Raw genomic sequence first — 22,907 nt, forward strand, 5'->3', positions numbered from 1 at the left:
AACAGAATACTACAATATTTCTATGGCACAAATGCTTTCTAGTGCTGGATGATAACAATGCAACTGCGCTCTGTCTGATCACATCTAATTTTTAGACCAACACACCACTGGACGCACACATGAGAGCAAGTGAACTTGCAATTTAAAGAATATGGTCCCGGGCACAACACTGGGTGTGTTGCTTGGAAATGAGCAATGGTGTTTGTGTTGTGCTGTGCGCTTTGTTGCACCAGATGGAAGATAGGGCCCCATATCACCCATATGAGCATTTGTGTTGTCTGGAAGAATCAACAGTTTGTTGGGAGTGTTTTATTAAAGAGGCTCATTTTGTCCTGCTGGAAAAGATGTGTTGATTTCTCTCGTCTTTGCTTTGAAATGATTCCCAGAACCCAAACAAACAGCCTGATGACGAAACTGTTTACAGGGGAGTTAACATGTTTCTCCCTAATAAGACTGAAACAGCACACAGAAATACTTCCACATCATTATCTTTGCTCCTGCCACAATACCACCACGTTATTCCTCTCTGCAGACACACAATCATCGTGATGCAAGTGCGAATGTGCTAACATGCTAACAAAGCTGATGTAAAGAGAGTTTTCAAGCACAGTGTTTTTGTTTTTATCCGTTCTGTGGATGACAATCACACAGGGTTGTGTTCTTCTGCCTGGGGAGAATCGATGCGGCGTACGTACTGGCGCCACGTGTTTGCTCAGCGCTGGCGGGAGAAGAGGTTCCTCAGGGCATTGTTGTAATTCTTGTTAAAGGCGGTGTAGATGAGTGGGTTGAAGAAGGAGTTGGAGTAGCCCAGCCACAAGAAGATGCTTTTCCAAATGGGCGGGATGTCGCAGGAGCACAGCGGGACGATGAGCTCGGTGATGAAGAAGGGAATCCAGCAAAGCATGAACACGCCGATCAAGATGCCCACCATCAGAGCCGCCTTCTTCTCTTTCTGCTCGCGCCATGTGTCCCCATCAGTTTGGAAGGTCACGGTGGCGTGGCGCACTGTGAATGCCATCTGTGGCTGCTGCACTTCCCCCTTTACCTGTGAGACATCCAATTAGTGAACAGAGATGACCAGTCAGTCGGGCTGCAAGCTATTTCAGTGATTCATTAATGTGACACAACCAAAGCTACTAGGTAACACAGTACCCATGGACAAGCAGACAGCAAGGATACAGCAATCTGACATTTGACCCCTGTGACCTTGACCTTAAGCAGAATTGCTGACATCTGGCTTGACCTTGCCAGGGCAATGGACAACTTTCAAGTTGTGCCGCCATCTTGAAACAGAGACTCCCAGTTAGTGAGCCTCTCGCTTGCGTGTTTGGCGTCATTAGAAACAACACCTTGTTATGACGCCTCACGAAGCGGCTGACCGATCGAATGTTACGACACCTCACGGAGCAGCTAGCCAATCGGATGTTACGACGCCTCATGGAGCGGCTGGCCGATCGGATGTTATGACGCCTCATGGCGCGGCTGACCGATCAGATGTTACGACACCTCACGGAGCGGCTGGCCGATCGGATGTTACGACGCCTAGTGGTGGGCACAGTTCCGATAATCCGATAACCGATAATTATCGAAGATAATGTTTTCATTATCAGATTATCTTTTTAGATAAATTTAAAAACCATTATCGGACTAATTATCTTGCGATAAATTTTTGTCTGATACTTTTTAGACTGTTAACGTGGTAAATAAATCTGAACAGCTACAAATATTTATAAAACTTAAAATCAGTTGAGCACCTATCTGTTAAATGTTTCGTAGCTGATGTGTAGTTCTACCCTCTGCAAAACAGAAGAGCTGCTTTAAAAAGAAACTGATCTATCCTATGCAGGCAAAGGAGAACTGGTCCCCCCCCAAAAGACTAATTTCTTTTAACCCCATACTGATACATGGGCAATATCACCCAAGTCATCCAGAGGCATACATTTTTAACTTATGGTTCAACTTTTAACCAAACTAATGTTGGACAAGTTATTTAAATTAATGTCATGTCTGAAGTTTTATAAAGTGAAAATATCAGATATATGTTTTAGTTTTAAAGTAGTGCGCTAATTTTTAAGGTTTTAGTGTGGATATATGCTGTGCCCAGCAGTGCATTATGGGTAGGATAGGGTAATAGTACGTTCACAACATGAGAAATGCATTTGAAACACTCTGATCAGGCTCTACGGACAACAGCATTAAACTCTAGTGCCTAAAACGCTTGTGAATATATTCTCTGGGTTTATACTAGACGTTGTTATTGTGTCTGCGTTTATTATTTTATTATTAGTAGTAGTTGCAAATGTACCAGAGACAATACTGGAATTTATCGGTTATCTGTAACTTCCAATAAATTTTTGGGTCGTTTATCGTTCTATCTTTATCAAAGATAGCTTTTCAGTTATCTGATTATCTGTTATCGAAGTTAATTTTTGGTTATCTGTGCCCACCACTCACGACGCCTCACGGAGCGGCTCACCGACCGGATGTTACGACGCCTCATGGAGCGGCTGACCGATCGGATGTTACGACGCCTCATGGAGTAGCTAAGTGATCGAAGCTGGATGCCGGTTAAACGATGTCTCTGGAAGTCAACTTAAGTTCAGATTTCTTGTTTCATTTTGACTTCGGTGTCCTTCGTTAGTGCTGTGTGACCGGAGCTTTACATTTGTTGCTAGGGAAGTTCAACGACCAAAATACCAACATTCTGGGTGCAGTGAACTTGTTTTCACTATTATTTGATTTCTTAGTACGACTGACATCGTTATTCAAGCATTCAAAAGGTTGTTCCTACCTCCACACAACTCCAAACAGTGACGAGAAAGTTTCTTGACAGTTCTTGTTGTTGAACGAAACCACGTCTCCCTAACCGGACACACATGCGCATAGGCACTGCTCTATCGCAACTTGAAAATCCCCCATTCTGGAATTCACCAAAGTATGTGCCACATTTGGTCCAAATTGGGTTGAAAATGAAATTTCTTGACTTTTATCCAAATTAATTCTTTCAGGGCAATTTTAGGCTCAACCTTCATTGACATGTCAAGTTTGCAAAAATCGCTAAAAGGACCTGGGACGTCATTAAACAGACATGCAGCCATGACTTTGGCCTCAGTAACTGACCTTTGGAAAATTGGACCTTGCTGAGCAATTCGAAAACCCACCTCCATACATATACACAGTTTGGTGCAAATCAAAGTAAAAAAATGTCAATTTTGACCTTTGAACCCAATTACCTTTAGCCCAACGAATGACCTTTGGTGAATTTGATCTTGCCTGGGTAATTTCAGAACCCACCTACAAATGTGTGCCAAGTCTGGTGCAGAGTGAAAAAGTTTAGTTTCGACCTTTGACTTTGCCTGAGTAATTTTAGAACCTGCCTCCGTAGGTGAGTAAAGGTTGGTGGACACTCAAGTGAAATAAATACAATTAGACTTTTGACCCCAATGACCTTGACCTTTGTCAAAGTCTTTAAGGGAAATTCTGGGGTTGATTATTATCCACGTATGAAGATTAGTGGAAATTGGATAGATAGATAGATAGATAGATAGATAGATAGATAGATAGATAGATAGATAGATAGATAGATAGATAGATAGATAGATAGATAGATAGAGTGAATATTTTTTCACACTTTGAAAAAAGCTGGATGTTGCTCATTAATGACCCAGTGGGTAGATTAACAAAGCAAAGTCCTTTGTTTCAAATACGTCCGATTTGTGTCTTTATCTGCATTTCCCATGAGTGCCATTTCACAAACGGAAATGTCAGCATGAATATGTTGACTTTCTGCAAAGCTGAGCTCAAGGCCGGCTTTATTTTTAACAGTTGAAGTCGATTTCACAGCCTTAATGAAGGTGAACGGTCCTTTTCAAATCATTTGGAGAGAAGTGTGCAGACTAAATCTAAAGTGTTGTTTTCAACATCAAAACAACAATGTGCACTGGCATGAAAACACTTAGTCACTGTGGAGTCAGTTTGGTTGAATAAACTAAATGTTACTGGATGGATAAAGTGAATCCATTTACAGCAGAGGCCAAAAGTTAAAAGCATGAGGAAGCAGGTGTCAGACTGAAAGCAGAGGTTTCTTCATTGCGGCACAGATAGTACATTTGTAACCAGTTGCCTTAATTTATTGTTAAATAAGGCATGGATGCCAATTAACATAAAACATGTATGCGGGTTGGAGTTGGTACAGTCAGGTCCATTAGTATACTTAAAATGAATCAATTGCAGCTGTTTTTATACAGAGAACCTCAAATTTCAGAGAACATAAATAATGAGACAAATTAACTATAAGGTTTATTGTTCATAGAAATCATTTTATAGCTAATTTTGTTCTTTCTTGAAAGGAAAGCCACCAAGACATCCCTGACAACTCGGAAAGAGTGAGAGGTTTGTGTGTTGTGCTTGGAGAAACTGGGGGTGGTGCAACCTTTGACATCACTAGTTATTAACTCTCTGGGGTTCAAGGGTATTTTCTCGATTTTACCGTACCATCAGTAATTTCCCATTTAAGGTACTTGCAAACAGTATAATGCAAATGTGTTACATATCAAAATGTTTAGAAGGAGGACAGCTTTCTGAATGTGAGACAAATATGTGTCTACAACAATGTGTAAAAGATCTAATTTGCCTCTAATGCAGAAAATCTGAAGTGTGTTTTGGGATAACTCAAAAAATATATACTTTTATTTTTTTGTAACTCCTTTGGTCTTAGAAATGGGTTTACCAAAGTTTTTAGGTCACAAAAGTAGTGTCATATATGACAAAGATTTTAAAACAATGTATAAACTAGAAGCACTCGGAGAGTGCAAACCTCCGCCAAGGCCATGGGGTCACTGACGCCATAACATCTACACACCGTGGAATCATTGAACCTAAAAAAGTCTAACAGTGATGTCTGCTAGTAAAAAAAGTTTCATCTGCTGTGACCGGATAGCATGTATCCTTAGCGCTTGGCATCACAGTTTTTTGCAACTTGCACCTTTCCCAGAAGCTACTGTCATCTGAGCACTGATATTGATATTGCATGTGCTTATAGACAAATACAAATAAGAGACAAAATTCAATTTATTATTCAACTAAACTGCAAATATATGAATTTTTTAACATTTATGAAACACTTCTCTAAATAAATAACAGTAAATTCTGAAATAGAACTATTTTTTAAGTGTTGCATGTGCTACACAAGGCCATAGGGTCACTGACCCTAAAGAGATTCCCTCCTTGGCACAGTGATCTATTCAACAATTCAGTGTTACAACCAAAACGATGATACATACACTTTTCTTTCCTTTATATTTGACATCCTTGACCATGAAAACATACCACTAGAACTTGGAATCACTTTTATGTCTTTATTAGTTCAAAAGTTATTGTATAAAAACGATTTTTCGGTAATGGCGGTTTTCTTCTGGATCTAAATCAAATCAAATCAAATCAATTTTATTCATATAGCGCCAAATCACAACAAACAGTTGCCCCAAGGCGCTTTATATTGTAAGGCAAGGCCATACAATAATTACGGAAAAACCCCAACGGTCAAAACGACACCTGTGAGCAAGCACTTGGCAACAGTGGGAAGGAAAAACTCCCTTTTAACAGGACGAAACCTCCAGCAGAACCAGGCTCAGGGAGGGGCAGTCTTCTGCTGGAACTGTTTGGGGCTGAGGGAGAGAGCCAGGAAAAAGACATGCTGTGGAGGGGAGCAGAGATCAATCACTAATGATTAAATGCAGAGTGGTGCATACAGAGCAAAAAGAGAAAGAAACACTCAGTGCATCATGGGAACCCCCCAGCAGTCTAAGTCTATAGCAGCATAACTAAGGGATGGTTCAGGGTCACCTGATCCAGCCCTAACTATAAGCTTTAGCAAAAAGGAAAGTTTTAAGCCTAATCTTAAAAGTAGAGAGGGTGTCTGTCTCCCTGATCTGAATTGGGAGCTGGTTCCACAGGAGAGGAGCCTGAAAGCTAAAGGCTCTGCCTCCCATTCTACTCTTACAAACCCTAGGAACTACAAGTAAGCCTGCAGTCTGAGAGCAAAGCGCTCTATTGGGGTGATATGGTACTATGAGGTCCCTAAGATAAGATGGGACCTGATTATTCAAAACCTTATAAGTAAGAAGAATTTTAAATTCTATTCTAGAATTAACAGGAAGCCAGTGAAGAGAGGCCAATATGGGTGAGATATGCTCTCTCCTTCTAGTCCCTGACAGTACTCTAGCTGCAGCATTTTGAATTAACTGAAGGCTTTTCAGGGAACTTTCAGGACAACCTGATAATAATGAATTACAATAGTCCAGCCTAGAGGAAATAAATGCATGAATTAGTTTTTCAGCATCACTGTGAGACAAGACCTTTCTAATTTTAGAGATATTGCGATACTGCGCAAATATACATACATATACATATTTGTTTAATATGCGCATTGAATGACATATCCTGATCAAAAATGACTCCAAGATTTCTCACAGTATTACTAGAGGTCAGGGTAATGCCATCCAGAGTAAGGATCTGGTTAGACACCATGTTTCTAAGATTTGTGGGGCCAAGTACAATAACTTCAGTTTTATCTGAGTTTAAAAGCAGGAAATTAGAGGTCATCCATGTCTTTATGTCTGTAAGACAATCCTGCAGTTTAGCTAATTGGTGTGTGTCCTCTGGCTTCATGGATAGATAAAGCTGGGTATCATCTGCGTAACAATGAAAATTTAAGCAATGCTGTCTAATAATACTGCCTAAGGGAAACATGTATAAAGTGAATAAAATTGGTCCTAGCACAGAACCTTGTGGAACTCCATAATTAACCTTAGTCTGTGAAGAAGATTGCCCATTTACATGAACAAATTGTAATCTATTAGATAAATATGATTCAAACCACCGCAGCGCAGTGCCTTTAATACCTATGCACCTAACAATGATCTAGCTCCATAACATTTGAAGCTACATCAAATCTGATGACACCTTTCTGAATCAGTACAGATTCAGCTACAATTTGGTGTTAGTTGTGCATCTCTAGCTTCATTTGTCACCTCACACTGACACATTTTCTATTTTCCCTATATTTTTGCATATTCTGGATCACCAGATCCAGAATCCGGATCCGATCATCACCAAACTTTGTTGTTTGATAGAACATTTGACTATGTTACAACCTAATTTTTTTCAAGCCTTTCTGCCTTGTTTTGTGGAGTTAGAAACTAGAATGTCAAAATTCTCCCTATCCCGCAATGGTGAAGAATCCTTTAAAAAATTCCTGGATTCGGATCGTGATCCAGATAATCACTCAAATTTAATCACTTGTTCCTCTTGTCATTTCCAACCACTCCACAAAATTTCATCAAAATCCGTTCAAAACGTTTTGAGTTATTCTGCTGACAAACAGACAGACAGACAAACAAACAAACAAACTCGCCCGAAAACATAACCTCCTTGGCGGAGGTAATAAATTCACAAAAATAAAACGTGCTGTACAGTGCAGCAGTTCCAACCACTGGAGACTGTGCATGGGAGAGATGTGGTGCGTTTGAGAGTATAGTTATAAAATAAAGTCACTCACCAGTTCCAGCTGGATATCTTGTGCCATTAGTTTATCCATAAATGACCATAAATATCCTTCAGTGATGCAAACTGGGAAGTCTGTCTCAAAAATGTCATTTGTTTTCCACAGTCTTTTGCTTTGTCTGTAAGATTTAATAAAAAGTGTTTTCAGGTTGGCATGACCATTTTTTTTTTTATTTCCTGGGCATTTACTGGCATGTTTCTGTGTGAATCCTACATGGAGAGATGCTGGGCTGCACTGCAGAATCTCACAGTGTGAGAGTGCCGAAAGACCCATGTGATCTCTGACCTCTTGGATTGGCTGCAAATCAAACATCATATGCAAGAAAGATTAAAACAAGCGCTCGTTCCAGGAAGTGGTTAAAAAAATTAATTTAATAATAGAACTATGACAAAGAACAGATCTGAACAAACTGGCGTTGTTGGGAAAGTGTAGTGACACGGACCCACAACAGGGGGCGCAAATGAACGGTCAATAGATGAGCCAAAAAGTAACAATTTAATGTTGTGAATGTGCACAACGAACATACAGACAATCACAGAATATCATAACAGTCAATACACAGAGGTGACGTGTGGGCAGGCTCGAGGATAGAAGACGTCTGTCCTGAGGAGAGCCGGAACCACACGATTTCCGCCGCCCCAGAACCTGGTGAATACTGGAGCCGCCAAGTCCCGAATTCCCAGGTGATCACCGTCCCCGACTGTCGGATCTGGTACTGCTGGCGAAGAACAAAGACAGTCAAGTGTGGGTGTGTGTACACCCAGTAACAATAACGGTGGGAATGCCACCTCCACCTCTCATTCAATATGTTGCAGCGGTCTCAACTGAAAAGGAGCGCCGTCTTGCACAGCCTCCTCACAAACGACCGGTTCTCCTGCAGATTCTCACAATAACAGAGTTACAAATCTCACAAAAAGGCTGAGTGTATTACCTCCTATGAAGTATGATATCTCGGCAACGAGGTGGAGATGACGTCTGGTCTTTATGGAGTGAGACGATGTTGAGTAGATGGGTGACAGCTGTCAAGAGGTAATGAGCGACAGCTGTCACCCCCGGCTGTGTCCATGGCGGCAGCGCCCTCTCGTGCCTGAAGCCCGCACTTCAGGCAGGGCGCCCTCTGGTGGTGGGCCAGCAGTACCTCCTCTTCTGGCGGCCCACACAACAGGACCCCCACCTCAACGGGCGCCTCCTGGCGCCCGACCAGGTTTGTCGGGGTGTCGGCGGTAGAAGTCGGCCAGGAGGGCCGGATCCAGGATGAAGCTCCTCTTCACCCAGGAGCGTTCTTCGGGTCCATACCCCTCCCAGTCCACCAAGTACTGGAACCCCCGACCCATCCGACGGACGTCCAGGAGCCGGCGCACCGTCCAAGCCGGCTCCCCGTCGATGATCCGAGCAGGAGGCGGCGCCGGTCCGGGAGCACAGAGGGGTGAGGTGTGGTGAGGTTTGATGCGGGACACGTGGAAAACCGGATGGATCCGCAGTGAAGCCGGGAGTTGGAGCTTCACTGCGGCAGGACTGAGGACTTTGAGGATCCTGAAGGGGCCAATGTACCTGTCCTGAAGTTTTGGGGAGTCCACCTGGAGGGGGATGTCCTTTGTGGAAAGCCACACCTCCTGCCCGGGCTGGTAAGCAGGGGCCGGGGATCGCCGGCGGTCTGCATGGGTCTTCACCCTCGTCCGGGCCTTCAACAAGGCAGAACGGGCGGAGCGCCACACCCGACGGCACTTCCGCAGGTGGGCCTGGACCGAGGGCACACCGACCTCTCCCTCCACCACGGGAAACAACGGGGGCTGATACCCCAAACACACCTCAAATGGGGAGAGGCCGGTGGCAGAAGACACCTGGCTGTTATGCGCATACTCGATCCAGGCCAGATGGTTACTCCAGGCCGTCGGGTGCGCGGCTGTGACGCAGCGGAGGGTCTGTTCCAAGTCCTGGTTGGCCCGCTCTGCCTGTCCGTTCGTCTGTGGATGGTACCCGGACGAGAGGCTCACGGTGGCCCCCAGTTCCCTGCAGAAGCTCCTCCAGACGTGTGAAGAGAACTGGGGACCACGATCAGAGACGATGTCGGAGGGTATCCCATGCAGACGGACGACGTGGTGGACCAGGAGGTCTGCTGTCTCCTTGTCTGTTGGGAGCTTCGGGAGGGCCACGAAGTGGGTTGCCTTGGAGAATCGGTCCACTATCGTGAAGATGGTGGTGTTGCCCTGGGACGGCGGGAGGCCCGTGACGAAATCCAGGCTGATGTGGGACCAGGGGCGATGAGGCACCGGCAGCGGCTGGAGGAGTCCTTGGGCCTTCTTATGTACTGCCTTGCCCCTGGCACAGGTGGTGCAGGCCTGGATATATTCCCGGACGTGGGCCTCCATAGACGCCCACCAGAAGCGCTGCCGGACAACTGCCACGGTCCTTCGCACCCCTGGATGACAGGAGAGCTTGGAACCGTGACAGAAGTCCAAGACTGCAGCTCTGGCCTCTGGTGGGACGTACTGATGGTTCTTCGGACCGGTTCCAGGGTCCAGGCTCCGTGCCAGGGCCTCCCGGACGGTCTTCTCCACATCCCAGGTGAGGGTGGCCACGATAGTGGACTCCGGAATGATGGGCTCCGGTGGATCCGACAGCTCTGTTTTGACTTCGTCTTCGTGTACCCGGGACAAGCCATCCGATCTCTGGTTCTTGGTCCCGGGGCAATAGGTGATCCGGAAGTCGAAACGCCCGAAGAACAGTGACCAGCGGGCTTGCCTGGGGTTCAGCCGCTTGGCGGTCCTGATATACTCCAGGTTCCGATGGTCAGTGAAAACCGTGAATGGCACAGACGCTCCCTCCAACAGGTGTCTCCACTCCTCAAGAGCCTCTTTCACCGCAAGGAGTTCTCGATTGCCGACGTCATAGTTCTGTTCAGCCGGGGTCAACCTGCGGGAAAAGTAGGCACACGGGTGAAGAACCTTATCGGTCTCTCCGCTCTGGGACAGCACGGCTCCCATCCCTGAGTCAGAGGCGTCCACTTCAACCATGAACTGGCGGCTAGGGTCGGGCTGCACCAAAACTGGCGCAGTAGAGAACCGTCGTTTCAACTCCTTGAACGCGGCTTCGCACCGATCCGACCAGGTGAAGGGGACTTTTGGAGAGGTCAGGGCTGTCAGGGGGCTAACTACCTGACTGTAGCCCTTAATGAACCTCCTATAGAAATTAGCAAAGCCGAGGAACTGTTGCAGCTTCCTACGGCTTGTTGGTTGGGGCCAATCTCTCACCGCCGCAACCTTGGCCGGATCAGGGGCGACGGAGTTGGAGGAGATTATAAACCCCAGGAAGGACAAAGACGCGCGGTGAAACTCGCACTTCTCGCCCTTCACAAACAGCCGGTTCTCTAACAACCGCTGCAGGACCTGACGTACATGCTGGACATGGGTCTCAGGATCCGGAGAAAAGATGAGAATATCGTCCAGATATACGAAGACGAATCGGTGCAGGAAGTCCCGCAAGACGTCGTTAACCAAGGCTTGGAACGTCGCGGGGGCGTTGGTGAGGCCGAACGGCATGACCAGGTACTCAAAGTGACCTAACGGGGTGTTAAATGCCGTCTTCCATTCGTCTCCCTTCCGGATCCGAACCAGGTGATACGCATTCCTAAGATCCAGCTTAGTAAAGATTTTGGCTCCATGCAGGGGGGTGAACACGGAATCTAACAATGGCAACGGGTATCGGTTGCGAACCGTAATCTCATTCAGCCCCCTGTAATCAATACATGGACGACGTCCGCCATCTTTCTTTCCCACAAAAAAGAAACCTGCCCCCATCGGGGAGGTGGAGTTCCGGATCAGCCCGGCAGCTAATGAGTCCCGGATGTATGTCTCCATTGATTCGCGCTCAGGTCATGAGAGGTTGTACAGCCTGCTGGACGGGAACTCAGCGCCTGGAACCAAATCAATGGCACAATCGTACGGACGGTGCGGGGGAAGGATGAGTGCCAGATCCTTGCTGAAGACGTCAGCAAGATCGTGGTACTCAACCGGCACTGCCGTCAGATTGGGAGGGACTTTGACCTCCTCCTTAGCCTGTGAACCGGGAGGAACCGAGGATCCTAAACACCCCCGATGGCAGGTTTCGCTCCACTGAACCACCACCCCAGACGGCCAATCAATCCGGGGATTGTGCTTCAACATCCATGGGATGCCCAAAATCACGCGGGAGGTAGAAGGAGTCACAAAAAACTCAATCTCCTCCCGATGGTTTCCAGACACTACCAGAGTTACTGGTTGTGTCTTGTGTGTGAGTAAAGGGAGGAGGGTGCCATCTAGTGCCCGCACCTGCAATGGCGAAGGAAGCGCCACCAGAGGGAGCCCTACCTCCCTTGCCCATCTGCTGTCTAGCAGATTCCCTTCTGACCCCGTGTCCACCAGTGCTCGGGCTTGAAGGGTTAAATCCCCGCTCAGGATTGTGTGTGTCTCACTTGAATGGTTTGACCCCTCCTTAGCCCAGTCTCTAAGGGCGGTTGTTGTCGTTTTGGCCGTTTGGGGCAGTTTCTCTGTGTGTGCTCAGTTGAGCTGCAGAGAAAACACTCTCCACGGATCAGCCTCCCCATTTTGGCCCTGTGCGTTTCCCTAACAACGTCAGCAGGGGGAGCTGTTGCCCCACAAAGCGCTGCGGCTGTGGAGCGTGGGGAGGGCGGCGCCTTATCGAACCCGGAAGGGAGAGGGGCGGCGCGTATCCGGTCACGTCCTTTGCCTCGCTCCCGACGGCGTTCCTCCAACCGATTGTCTAACCGTATAACGAGATCGATAAGCCCATCTAAATCCCGCGGTTCCTCCTTAGCTACCAGCTGCTCCTTCAGAACCAACGACAGTCTGTTTACGAAGGCAGCGCGGAGCGCAACGTTATTCCAGCCGGACCTCGCAGCCGCGATGCGGAAGTTGACTGCATAAGCGGCTGCGCTCTCGCGTCCCTGTCTCATTGACAGCAGCACAGCTGAAGCGGTCTCTCTCTGTTAGGGTGATCAAACACTGTTCTGAACTCCCCCACAAACCCAGTGTATGCTGATAACAACCGTGAGTTCTGTTCCCAGAGCGCCGTAGCCCAGGCGCGTGCTTTACCCTGAAGCAGAGCAATCACATAAGCTATTTTACTAGCATCTGACGCGTACATGACGGGACGTGGTGCGAAGACGAGCGAACACTGCATAAGAAAGTCCGCGCACGTCTCCACACAACCTCCGTACGGCTCAGGAGGGCTTATGTATGCTTCAGGGGATGGTGGGAGGGGTTGTTGAACCACCACTGGAACGTTCATATCCTGCACAGGGTCGGCAGGAGGACGAGCTGCAGCAGCGCCCTGAGCGCTCGCCGCCATCTGTGCAGAGAGAGCCTCCACCCTGCGGTTCAGGAGGATGTTTTGCTCAGTCATTTGATCCAACCGAGCCGTAAAGGCGGTGAGAATGTGCTGCAACTCACCAATCACATCTCCTGCAGACGCCTGCGCTCCCTGCTCTCCCATTGGTCGTTCAACAGCCGGGTGACGCCCCTCGGAGTCCATGACGCTGGCCGAGATATCCTGTTGGGAAAGTGTAGTGACATGGACCCACAACAGGGGGCGCAAATGAACGGTCAATAGATGAGCCAAAAAGTAACAATTTAATGTTGTGAATGTGCACAACGAACATACAGACAATCACAGAATATCATAACAGTCAATACACAGAGGTGACGTGTGGGCAGGCTCGAGGATAGAAGACGTCTGTCCTGAGGAGAGCCGGAACCACACGATTTCCGCTGCCCCAGAACCTGGTGAATACTGGAGCCGCCAAGTCCCGAATTCCCAGGTGATCACCGTCCCCGACTGTCGGATCTGGTACTGCTGGCGAAGAACAAAGACAGTCAAGTGTGGGTGTGTGTACACCCAGTAACAACAACGGTGGGAATGCCACCTCCACCTCTCACTCAATATGTTGCAGCGGTCTCAGCTGAAAAGGAGCGCCGTCTTGCACAGCCTCCTCACAAATGACCGGTTCTCCTGCAAATTCTCACAATAACAGTTACAAATCTCACAAAAAGGCTGAGAGTATTACCTCCTATGAAGTATGATATCTTGGCAATGAGGTGGAGATGACGTCTGGTCTTTATGGAGTGAGACGATGTTGAGTAGATGGGTGACAGCTGTCAAGAGGTAATGAGCGACAGCTGTCACCCCCGGCTGTGTCCATGGCGGCAGCGCCCTCTCGTGCCTGAAGCCCGCACTTCAGGCAGGGCGCCCTCTGGTGGTGGGCCAGCAGTACCTCCTCTTCTGGCGGCCCACACAACAGGCGTGTCCACAAACCACAGAGGGGTAACTCCTTCAGAGGTGTCTTGGTGGCTCCCCTCACTCCTTCTTGCACATAAACTCAGTTATGGAGAACTGTCTATTTCAGACAGATTACTGTTTGTATTTCTGAATGACTGATGTAAATTAATTTATCATAACAATATTCCTTATGACTCTGAAAATGGAACGGCTGTGTATAAAAAATGGCCATAATAACAAAGTTTTAAATGTGATATTTTTCATTAACCCCTTGAATTAAAACTGAAAACTGACCATACAATCACATCTTGTTTCTTTTCAACTCAACTGTGATGGTGTACAGAAGCAAAATTACTGTCACTGTCACTGTCCAAGTACTTATGGACCTGACTGCATTGCTGAAGAGACTGATGCACACTTTTCATTGCCTTTCTATTTTGTATTTTGGCAAAACATATCACACAGGCGGTGTCTGCAAGGAAACACTATTTTCAGCATTCTAATGCCTACTTTTGGTTTGTGATTTTACAGTCAGCTTCCCCTTTTTATCCAACATCCATGCCCCACCCCAGCAAAAAAGTGTTGAGAACAGCTAAAGTGCACATATGCCTCATACACACTGGCTTCTAATCTGGCAACACATCACAACTGCTGTATATTTCACACATTTTGGATTTGCTGCACTAATTGAACAACTTGGTGACATATCTTTGCACCTCATGGGTCAAATGTGATATTTTAGTGTTTGCACCTTAATGCGGGTGTTAAGATATGTGAGTGGGTGTTGCTGATGGACGCCTGCAGGAAGTTTGTTAGATGCTGAAACCAGAGCCCTCATGTGCAAAGACGTGTGGATTTCCTGCTGAAACATGGCGTAGGATAAAAGCCAGAAACTGGCGTAAGCACAAAAATATTAAGAAAGTGTGCCTACGCATGGATCCAAGCACGTTCCGTTTGTGCATCCCACTGAGTGTGGAATTGAGTGCACATGCAGACATACCAAACTCTTCCCTGTTCACGCCCCTATTTAAATATGCTAATTCATGTAAATAGGCCCTGGGACATGGGACTCCCCTCTGTCTGATTATTCCACATGAACACAGAAATTACACCAAGTGTGAGTGACAGATGACTGGAAATGACATCTAGACACACAGGGATAGTTTATTTGGTTCCCTGTGAAATGGAATAAACAAGAAACAGAACTAAAGTTAGTGGGAGCGTTAGGCCAACTCCCACTGGAATGACCCTGTTGCCAGGAAGCCCAGCATGGTCTGCACCTGTGTGGACACAGACAGCCCCTGGCTCCTCGTTGTATAAGCAAAGTGCACATCTCGGGCTGCGCAGTGCATTATGGGTAGGCTAAATTTTTTGGCTACCAGCCCACATGCTATGACAGTGGAAAGCAGCGAGGAGTACTATGATTTGGATCATTTCATCTGCTGGAAAATTGACCATTTAAAGCGTTTTTGTAAGCTCCGCGGATTGCCTGTTACAACCAGGACTATGTACGGCAGTGGACAGAAATGGAAGGAGAGCTGGCTGCCTTTGTGTACGCTGCATTACAGAAACTACCGTTGGTGCCGACAAAGGAGGAAGAGCGCGCTGCTGTCGAAAATGACCGGTCTTGTTGATAGTTGGAGACAAACAAATTTCTGACCCCTTGAAGGCAACTGACGGATGGTTAGACGAAGTCCAGAGTCTGAAACTGTGGATATTGCAGAATATTTGTTAAGCGGGGATGAGAAATCGCTACTCTGCCGGCTTCGTAATGACTACAAGGAAGGTGGGTCTCACATATAACCTCTTTGGTGCCATGTTTGTTTTGATAAGTTGACAGACATACAATGATATGTGCATGCATGCAGTTTGTTTATAGAACATGTCAATATTACAATATTACGCGAGCGACATTACAGTCATACGCCGATGCACAAAAACGGCGCCATCAACCACATTATAATTCAGCACAGTTTCAGGATATTGACAAAATAAATGTGTGCAAGAAACTTACAATTTTAGTCCGTCTCTTACGTCCGTCTGGATCTTTCTTTTCTGTGGGGAAATTGTGTAGAATGAACGGAGGTTTGCAACCACATTTCTTCTTCTTTCCATCCTTGTGTGACTCGGCGGAGCTTTGCAATCGTGTGTTTTCAGCCAGCTGTCAAGCCTATAAATTCCGTTCGAGCATTTGAAAACAGCACAATGCACACCTGTCATCATTGTATGCGTCGCTTAAGGCTTAAAGCCTTTGTTTGAAACAATCCCTGTAAGCCTTAACTTTCACAGTCCGCTAACGCTACTCTATACGAAATTTAATGGGAGCGGTGTGAGTTTGGTAGTCGGAATTTTTGCCCCCGTTTGACCCATGCATGCGCAGATGCATTGCGCACTTCGCTTATTGCGCTCTGAGCTGGCCGCAGTCCTACACGCAACAGTGGCTTTGGTAATTGAAATCATTTTATGAGCTAATTATTGTCATTTGCAAGTAAATCCTGTTGTTCTCTGAATACTCGCTCATGTTTTTTTGCACCATTTGCAGGGTCCTTTAACATCGCTAATGCAGCCATTATTAGTGCCATTTTATGCATCACTTTGCACATGTACCCATATACGAGGTCTGTCCAAAAAGTAACGGACCTTTTTATTTTTTCAAAAACTATATGGATTTGAATCATGTGCGCTTGCATCAGCCAAGCTTGAACCTTCGTGCGCATGCGTGAGTTTTTTCACGCCTGTCGGTTGCGTCATTCGCCTGTGGGCAGGCTTTGAGTGAGCACTGGTCCAGCCCCCCCGTCGGATTTTCATTGTCAGGGAAATGGCTGAGCGACTGCCGCTTTGCTCCATGAAAATTTTTTCAGAAACTGTGTGAGACAGCCAGCTGGAAACCATTCGGAAAATTCAGATGGCTTTCGGTGAAGATTCTATCGGCATCACACAGATTAAGGACCATTACAACTGGATTAAAGACGGCCCACACCGGCGGAGGGCGCACCGCGCGCCGAGCGGCCATCGACAGGCTGAAACGACCAGATCATTTCCAAAGTGAAGGCTGTGTTGATCCGGCACGTCGTGTGACTACCAGAGAAATTGAAGAAAATGTGGACATCAGCACTTTTGCGGCACATTCCACTGTTACAGGAGATTTTGTAATGAAAGACGTGCAGAGGAATTCACGCGTCGGACGGAGCCGCTCATGGCGCACAACAAACACCTCCGTGTTGGAAACCATTCGGAAGATTCAGACGGCTTTCGGTGGCTTTTCAGTCGACTGAGTATCCGAGAAATTGTGTAACAGTTGGGCATGTCACAACATGTCCTGTGAGACTTCCAACACGGAGGTGTTGGAAAAGTCAAAGTCATTCTCAGGTCATCAATCTGCAAGTCTCAAGTCAGCTTGCAAACAATTGGTGTTCATTATGACTTGAGACTTGACTTGGGACTTGCAGATTCATGACTTGAGAGTGACTTGATGGTGACTTCGTCCCATCTCTGATAATTTGAGCATTTGTTTGTCTGTTTTCTCTTCTGCTCCTCCCAGATCCTTTGACCCATTTACATGAATCTTGATATGTGGATGACGACCAACCACATAATTGGGTTAATTTGGACAAAGCTCAGAGTCATTTGGGTCAAAAAAGGTTTTTTTCCTCCACTCTGACATCCACCAAACTTGGTGGGTAGGTGGATTCTGAAATTGCCTTGGTGAGGTCAAAGTTGCCAATGGGCAATCATTAAGATCAAGGCGATCGAGGCCAAAGGTTAAAATTTACATTTTTCACTCTGACTGACACCAAACATAGTTCACATACGGTACATCCGGAAAGTATTCACAGCGTTTCACATTTTATGTTACAGCCTTATTCCAAAATTGAGTAAATTCATTTTTTCCCTCAAAATTGTACTCACAACACCCCATGAACACAACATGAACAAGGTTTTTTGAAATGTTTACAATTAAAAATAAAAAAAAATAAAGAAATCACATGTACATAATTGTTCACACCTTTTATTCAATACTTTGTTGATGCACCTTTGGCAGCAATTACAGCCTCAAGTCTTCTTGAATATGATGCCACAAGCTTGGTGCACCTATCTTTGGGCAGTTTTGCCCATTCCTCTTTGCAGAACCTCTCAAGCTCCACCAGGTTGGATGGGGAGCGTTGTGCACAGCCATTTTCAGATGTCTCCAGAGATGTTCAATCAGATTCAGGTCTGGGATCTGGCTGGGCCACTCAAGGACATTCACAGAGTTGTCCTGAAGCCACTCCTTTGATATCTTTGCTGTGTGCTTAGGGTCATTGTCCTTCTGAAGGATGTTGCTCCAGTATGAGGTCAAGAGTGCTCTGGAGCAGGTTTTCATCCAGGATGTCTCTGTACATTACTGCAGGCATCTTTCCCTCAATCCTGACTAGTCTCCTAGTTCCTGCTGCTGAAAAACATCCCCACATCATGATGCTACCACCACCATGCTTCACTGTAGGGATGGTGCCTGGTTTCCTCCAAACATGACACCTGGCATTCACGCTAAAGAGTTCAATCTTTGTCTTATCAGACCAGAGAATTTTGTTTCTCATGGTCTGAGAGTCCTTCAGGTGCCTTTTGGCAAACTCCAGGTGGGCTGCCATGTGCCTTTTACTAAGGAGTGGCTTCCATCTGGTCACTCTACCATACAAGCCTGATTGGTGAATTGCTGCAGAGATGGTTGTCCTTCTGGAAGGTTCTGCTCTCTCCACAGAGGAATGCTGGAGCTCTGACAAAGTGACCATCTGATTCTTGGTCACCTCCCTAACTAAGGCCCTTCTCCCCCGATCACTCAGTTTAGATGGGTGCTCAGCTCTCGGAAAAGTCCTGGTGGATCTGAAGTTCTTCCATTTACAGATGATGGAGGCCACTGTGGTAAATGGGACCTTCAAAACACCAGAAATGTTTCTGTACCCTTCCCCAGATTTGGCTGTGAATATGTATGTACATGTGATTTCTTAGTTTTTTACAATTTTGCAAAAATAAATAAATAAATAAATAAATAAAATAAAAACACAAACAAATTTCACATTGTCATCATGGGGTATCGTGTGTAGAATTTTGGAATCAGGCTGTAACATGACAAAATGTGGAAAAGTGAAGCACTGTATTCACAGCACTTTTACCACATTTTTCCATTTCCCCCCCCACATTTTCCACACTTTTCCCACCCAAATCTTCTGATGTTCTTAATATTTATTGAAGTATGTGTGTGGGTAAGTTATATGTGATGGTGGGCATTGTTTTTGAGGATGCACATGCAAATTTCATTGTGTCCATTTGCTGTGCAACGACAATAAAGGTGATTCTGATTCTGATACTTTCCGGATGCACTGTATAGAGGTGGGTTCTGCAAATGGCAGGCAAGATCAAATTTGGCAAAGGTCAGTCATTGGGTTCAAGGTCATTAAGGCCAAACGTAAAAATTCAAGTTTTTCATTGCTCACCTATGGAGGTGGGCTCTGGACTTCACAGGCGAGGTCCAAAATTACCAAAGGTTAATCACTGTCCAATCTCAAGGCCATTGGTGTCAAAGTTCTAACTGAAACTTTTTCACTCTGCACCAAACTTGGCACACATATCGTGGTGTGTTCTGGAATTGCCAAGCAAGGTCAAATCTGCCAAAGGTCAACCAGCTGCCTCTCTGTTTGTTGGCTTTCCAGGTTCTTTTGCTGATTTCTATCAAATTTGGTCTGTCAATAAAGATTGGCCCGAAACTGCCCTTAACTAATTAATCTGGGCAAAAGAATTTCAACCCAGTTTGCACCCGACGTGGCACACACTTTGACAGATGCCAGAACTGTCCTGTCAAAGGCAGCCAGATGTCAGTCATTTGGGAGATGGTCACAATCATTGGGGTAAATGTTCCTTTGCTAATGGCTTTACTGTTTTCATGTCCACAAGTACTATTAGCTACTGTTTGAAAGATGTGCTTTGGAGTTTTCAAAGTACTTCTTACCCTCTGCATGGGCTGAAAACAGTCATAGACTTGACATAATGAAGTGAAATGTACCTGATTAAATATCTGCTGATCATCACTGGACAGATCTAAGCTTTTGTGCTAAAGAATGGAGCCCGGAGGGAGCGGCGGTCGATTAAAGAGGCTGAAAGTGATAATTATAGTCTTCCACAATATGCCTACACACATTACCAACCTGCTGGTGATGAGCAGGATTGCTTCAATTATTTGCCAGTATACAGGCTCACATACTTGTGTTTCTCTGTTTACAGCTCAGCATCCCACATCAGTGAGTCCCGTCATTAGCCCTGAAATGTACTGTCACTTTGCACAAGAAAATAACTTGTGATGTAAAGAGCAAAGTCATATATAAGAATGTGTGTTGATTCCAAATGACAATTTAGTGTATGCACAAAAGAAGAAATATGAATTTCAGCTTTGTTTTTTCACAACATTCCTAAAGCTGTTAAGTTATGTTTTGCCTGAACGTGTCAGAAGTTAAATCTCATTTAATTCTCATCACAGTATCTGCATTTGTTGGACCTTTTTACCACATACATACATGTATACACACACAGCCACACACATGTGTACAACACTGGATTTCCAATTGGAATTTGCATGTTTTTATACTGTGATTTTACTTATGTTGGTATCCAGTAGTTAAAATCAGTTAGCTCCAGATTTTTTTTTATGTTTTCATATTCCATTGCATGAAACAACATCAAACTGGGAACTAAGTTAAAGACTTTCTTAAAGGCTCTGGATGAATAGGAAGTTGTTAAACATATTTAATGAATTCAATTTTGGTTGAGATAAGAATGATACTGCAATTCCCTCTGTACCCTCCTGTACAGTAGGTGGCAGTAAGAACCTATTCTTAGTTCATATCTGCAAGTTAACAGCATGAATAAAGAAACCTTTCAAAGTAGTGTTTTAGTTAGGCGTCACGTTTCCGTGCTAGTGTGTATTTCTGTTTGTATTGTAAGGTCTTCTTTTTCATGCGGTCGTCTGAACAGTGTTCGAAAGATGAATGTTTCAAATAACTGTTTTCAGTTAGCTGTCAGTAATTTTCAGTACCAAAGGAAATATTTGGCACCATGCAATCAAAGCTTTCACGCACACACACTCATTTTCAACCGCTTAGTCCAATTAAGGGTTGTGGGGGGCTGGAGCGTATCCCAGCAGTCATAGATCACGAGGCGGGGTTCACCCAGGACAGGACGCCAGTCTATATCAGGGCCACATCAGTCAAAACTATTTAAAAATATTGTTTGATTGAATGAACCAAAGACAAAAAGGGGTTGGGGGAGGGGGCAAGGGGGTATAATTTAAGTTAATTTTTGCAAACAAAACAAACAAACAAAACAAAAAAAACAACAGGTTGGAGTGGTTATTACTGTGTGCCACAGAACCACCATTTGGACAACAGTAAATAAAAAACATGTGCAGACATAAAAACCATCACCTCAGCCATTGGTGTGATTGAGTTGTTCTTGCGGGAACCAATCCGGAACTTTGCAGCTTTGTAGATCTTCCAGTAAACAAACAGAACCACACAAAGTGGGAGGTAAAACGCTCCAAAGGTCGAGAAGATGGTGTATGATGGTTCTTGGCTGACCTGGCACTTCATCCCCTCTGAGTAGGTCTCACCCCAGCCGAAGAGAGGCGACAGAGATATGATGGAGGACAGCAGCCATGTCAGTGCGATCATTACATTGGAGATCTTTTTGCGTGTCTTGAGTGTGTACTCCAGGTGCCTGGTGATGGACCAGTAGCGGTCCAGCGCAATGGCTGTCACATTCCAGATGCTCGCGGTGCAACAGAGAACGTCAAAGGAAATCCACACCTGGCACAGCACGCGGCCCAGTTTCCACAGCCGGCCGTTCAGCTCATGAACGAGGCTGAGCGGCATGACCAGGGCGGCCACCATCACGTCTGAGATAGCCATGGAGGCTACGAGGTTGTGAGGCACGCGGTGGAACGTCCTCACCCTCAGGATGGTTACCAGCACCAGCAAGTTCCAAACGAAAGTGGCCGCCACCAGCATGGCCAGCAAAGTCAGAGTCAGGATGCTGAATACAGAGAAGGGCCGGTAAATGTTTCCCCCCGTGTCGTGGCAGTCCACAGTGCTGCTGAAGTTGGATGTCAGCATGCTGCTGTTGGAATATGCCATGGTGGGGACTCACGATCCCGTGCAGTGAGGCAATTCAGAGACAGAAGCTGCTGAGAACAACCTGCAATAGGAAGAGTGAGAAGTAGAGAAAACAATCTTTCACCACCTCATCACGATTTTCTAATTTATAATCTTTAAAGTTTCCATCAATTGTACAAAAAAAACAGAAAACAAACAAACTAAACTGTAATTTGAACGATGCCTGTCTGTCTGTTTATTCACCTATTCTTTTGTGGTCCTTTGATTTCTAACAAACTTGATATGTGGATGAAGACTGAACCCGGTATTACCCTTTAAGGTCTTGTTTTGGCAAAGGACAAGGTCATTGGAGTGGAATTTTGGTTTTCGCTCTAATGTCCACTAATTTTCACACACATTTGTAGGTGGATTGTGGAATTGTTCAGGCAAGATCAAATTTATCAAATGTCAATCACTGGAATCAAGGTCATTAAGGACAAAGGTCAAAATTTATGTTTTCAATATGTTTTCCACCAACTTGGCACACACGTAGAGGTGGGTTCTGGAATTACCTAGGCAAATTACCAATGGTCAGTCAATGAGCTCAAGGTAATTGGTGTTGAACATCAAAATTCAGGTTTTTCACTCTCATTTGTACTAAATTTGGCACACATATGGAGGTGGGTTCCAGAATTGCCCAACAAGGTCAAATTTGCCAAAGGTCAGTCACTGGAGCCAAGGTCATGCCTTCCTGTCTGTTTACTGGTCTACTCCTTTCAGGTCCTTTGCTGATTTGCACAAAAACTGGTATGTCAGTGATGGCTGCCCCCAAAATTACCTGTAAAGACTTCACTTTGGGAAAGGTCAAGGAATGTGATTTTCAACCCAATTTTTGTAAGAGAGAAAACTTCGAACCTCAAACTCCTCAAACAGGTGCGTAGGAGATAAGGGAC

At 45.6% G+C, this 22,907-nt stretch overlaps 1 protein-coding gene across 1 annotated transcript; it reads right to left on the reverse strand.

The window, feature by feature from the left end:
* Window positions 1-233: 233 nt before the first annotated feature.
* htr5ab (5-hydroxytryptamine (serotonin) receptor 5A, genome duplicate b) lies at window positions 234-22,052 on the reverse strand. Its single transcript, XM_034168360.1, has 2 exons — window positions 21,289-22,052; window positions 234-1,045 (listed from the first exon to the last, which is right to left on the reverse strand). Exons 1-2 carry the CDS (start codon window positions 21,994-21,996, stop codon window positions 713-715), a joined length of 1,041 nt encoding a protein of 346 aa, XP_034024251.1. The 5' UTR covers window positions 21,997-22,052; the 3' UTR covers window positions 234-712.
* Between the last annotated feature and the right edge of the window lie 855 nt (window positions 22,053-22,907).

This window comes from Thalassophryne amazonica, chromosome 1, assembly GCF_902500255.1.
Source record: "Thalassophryne amazonica chromosome 1, fThaAma1.1, whole genome shotgun sequence".
Lineage (NCBI taxonomy): Eukaryota > Metazoa > Chordata > Actinopteri > Batrachoidiformes > Batrachoididae > Thalassophryne > Thalassophryne amazonica.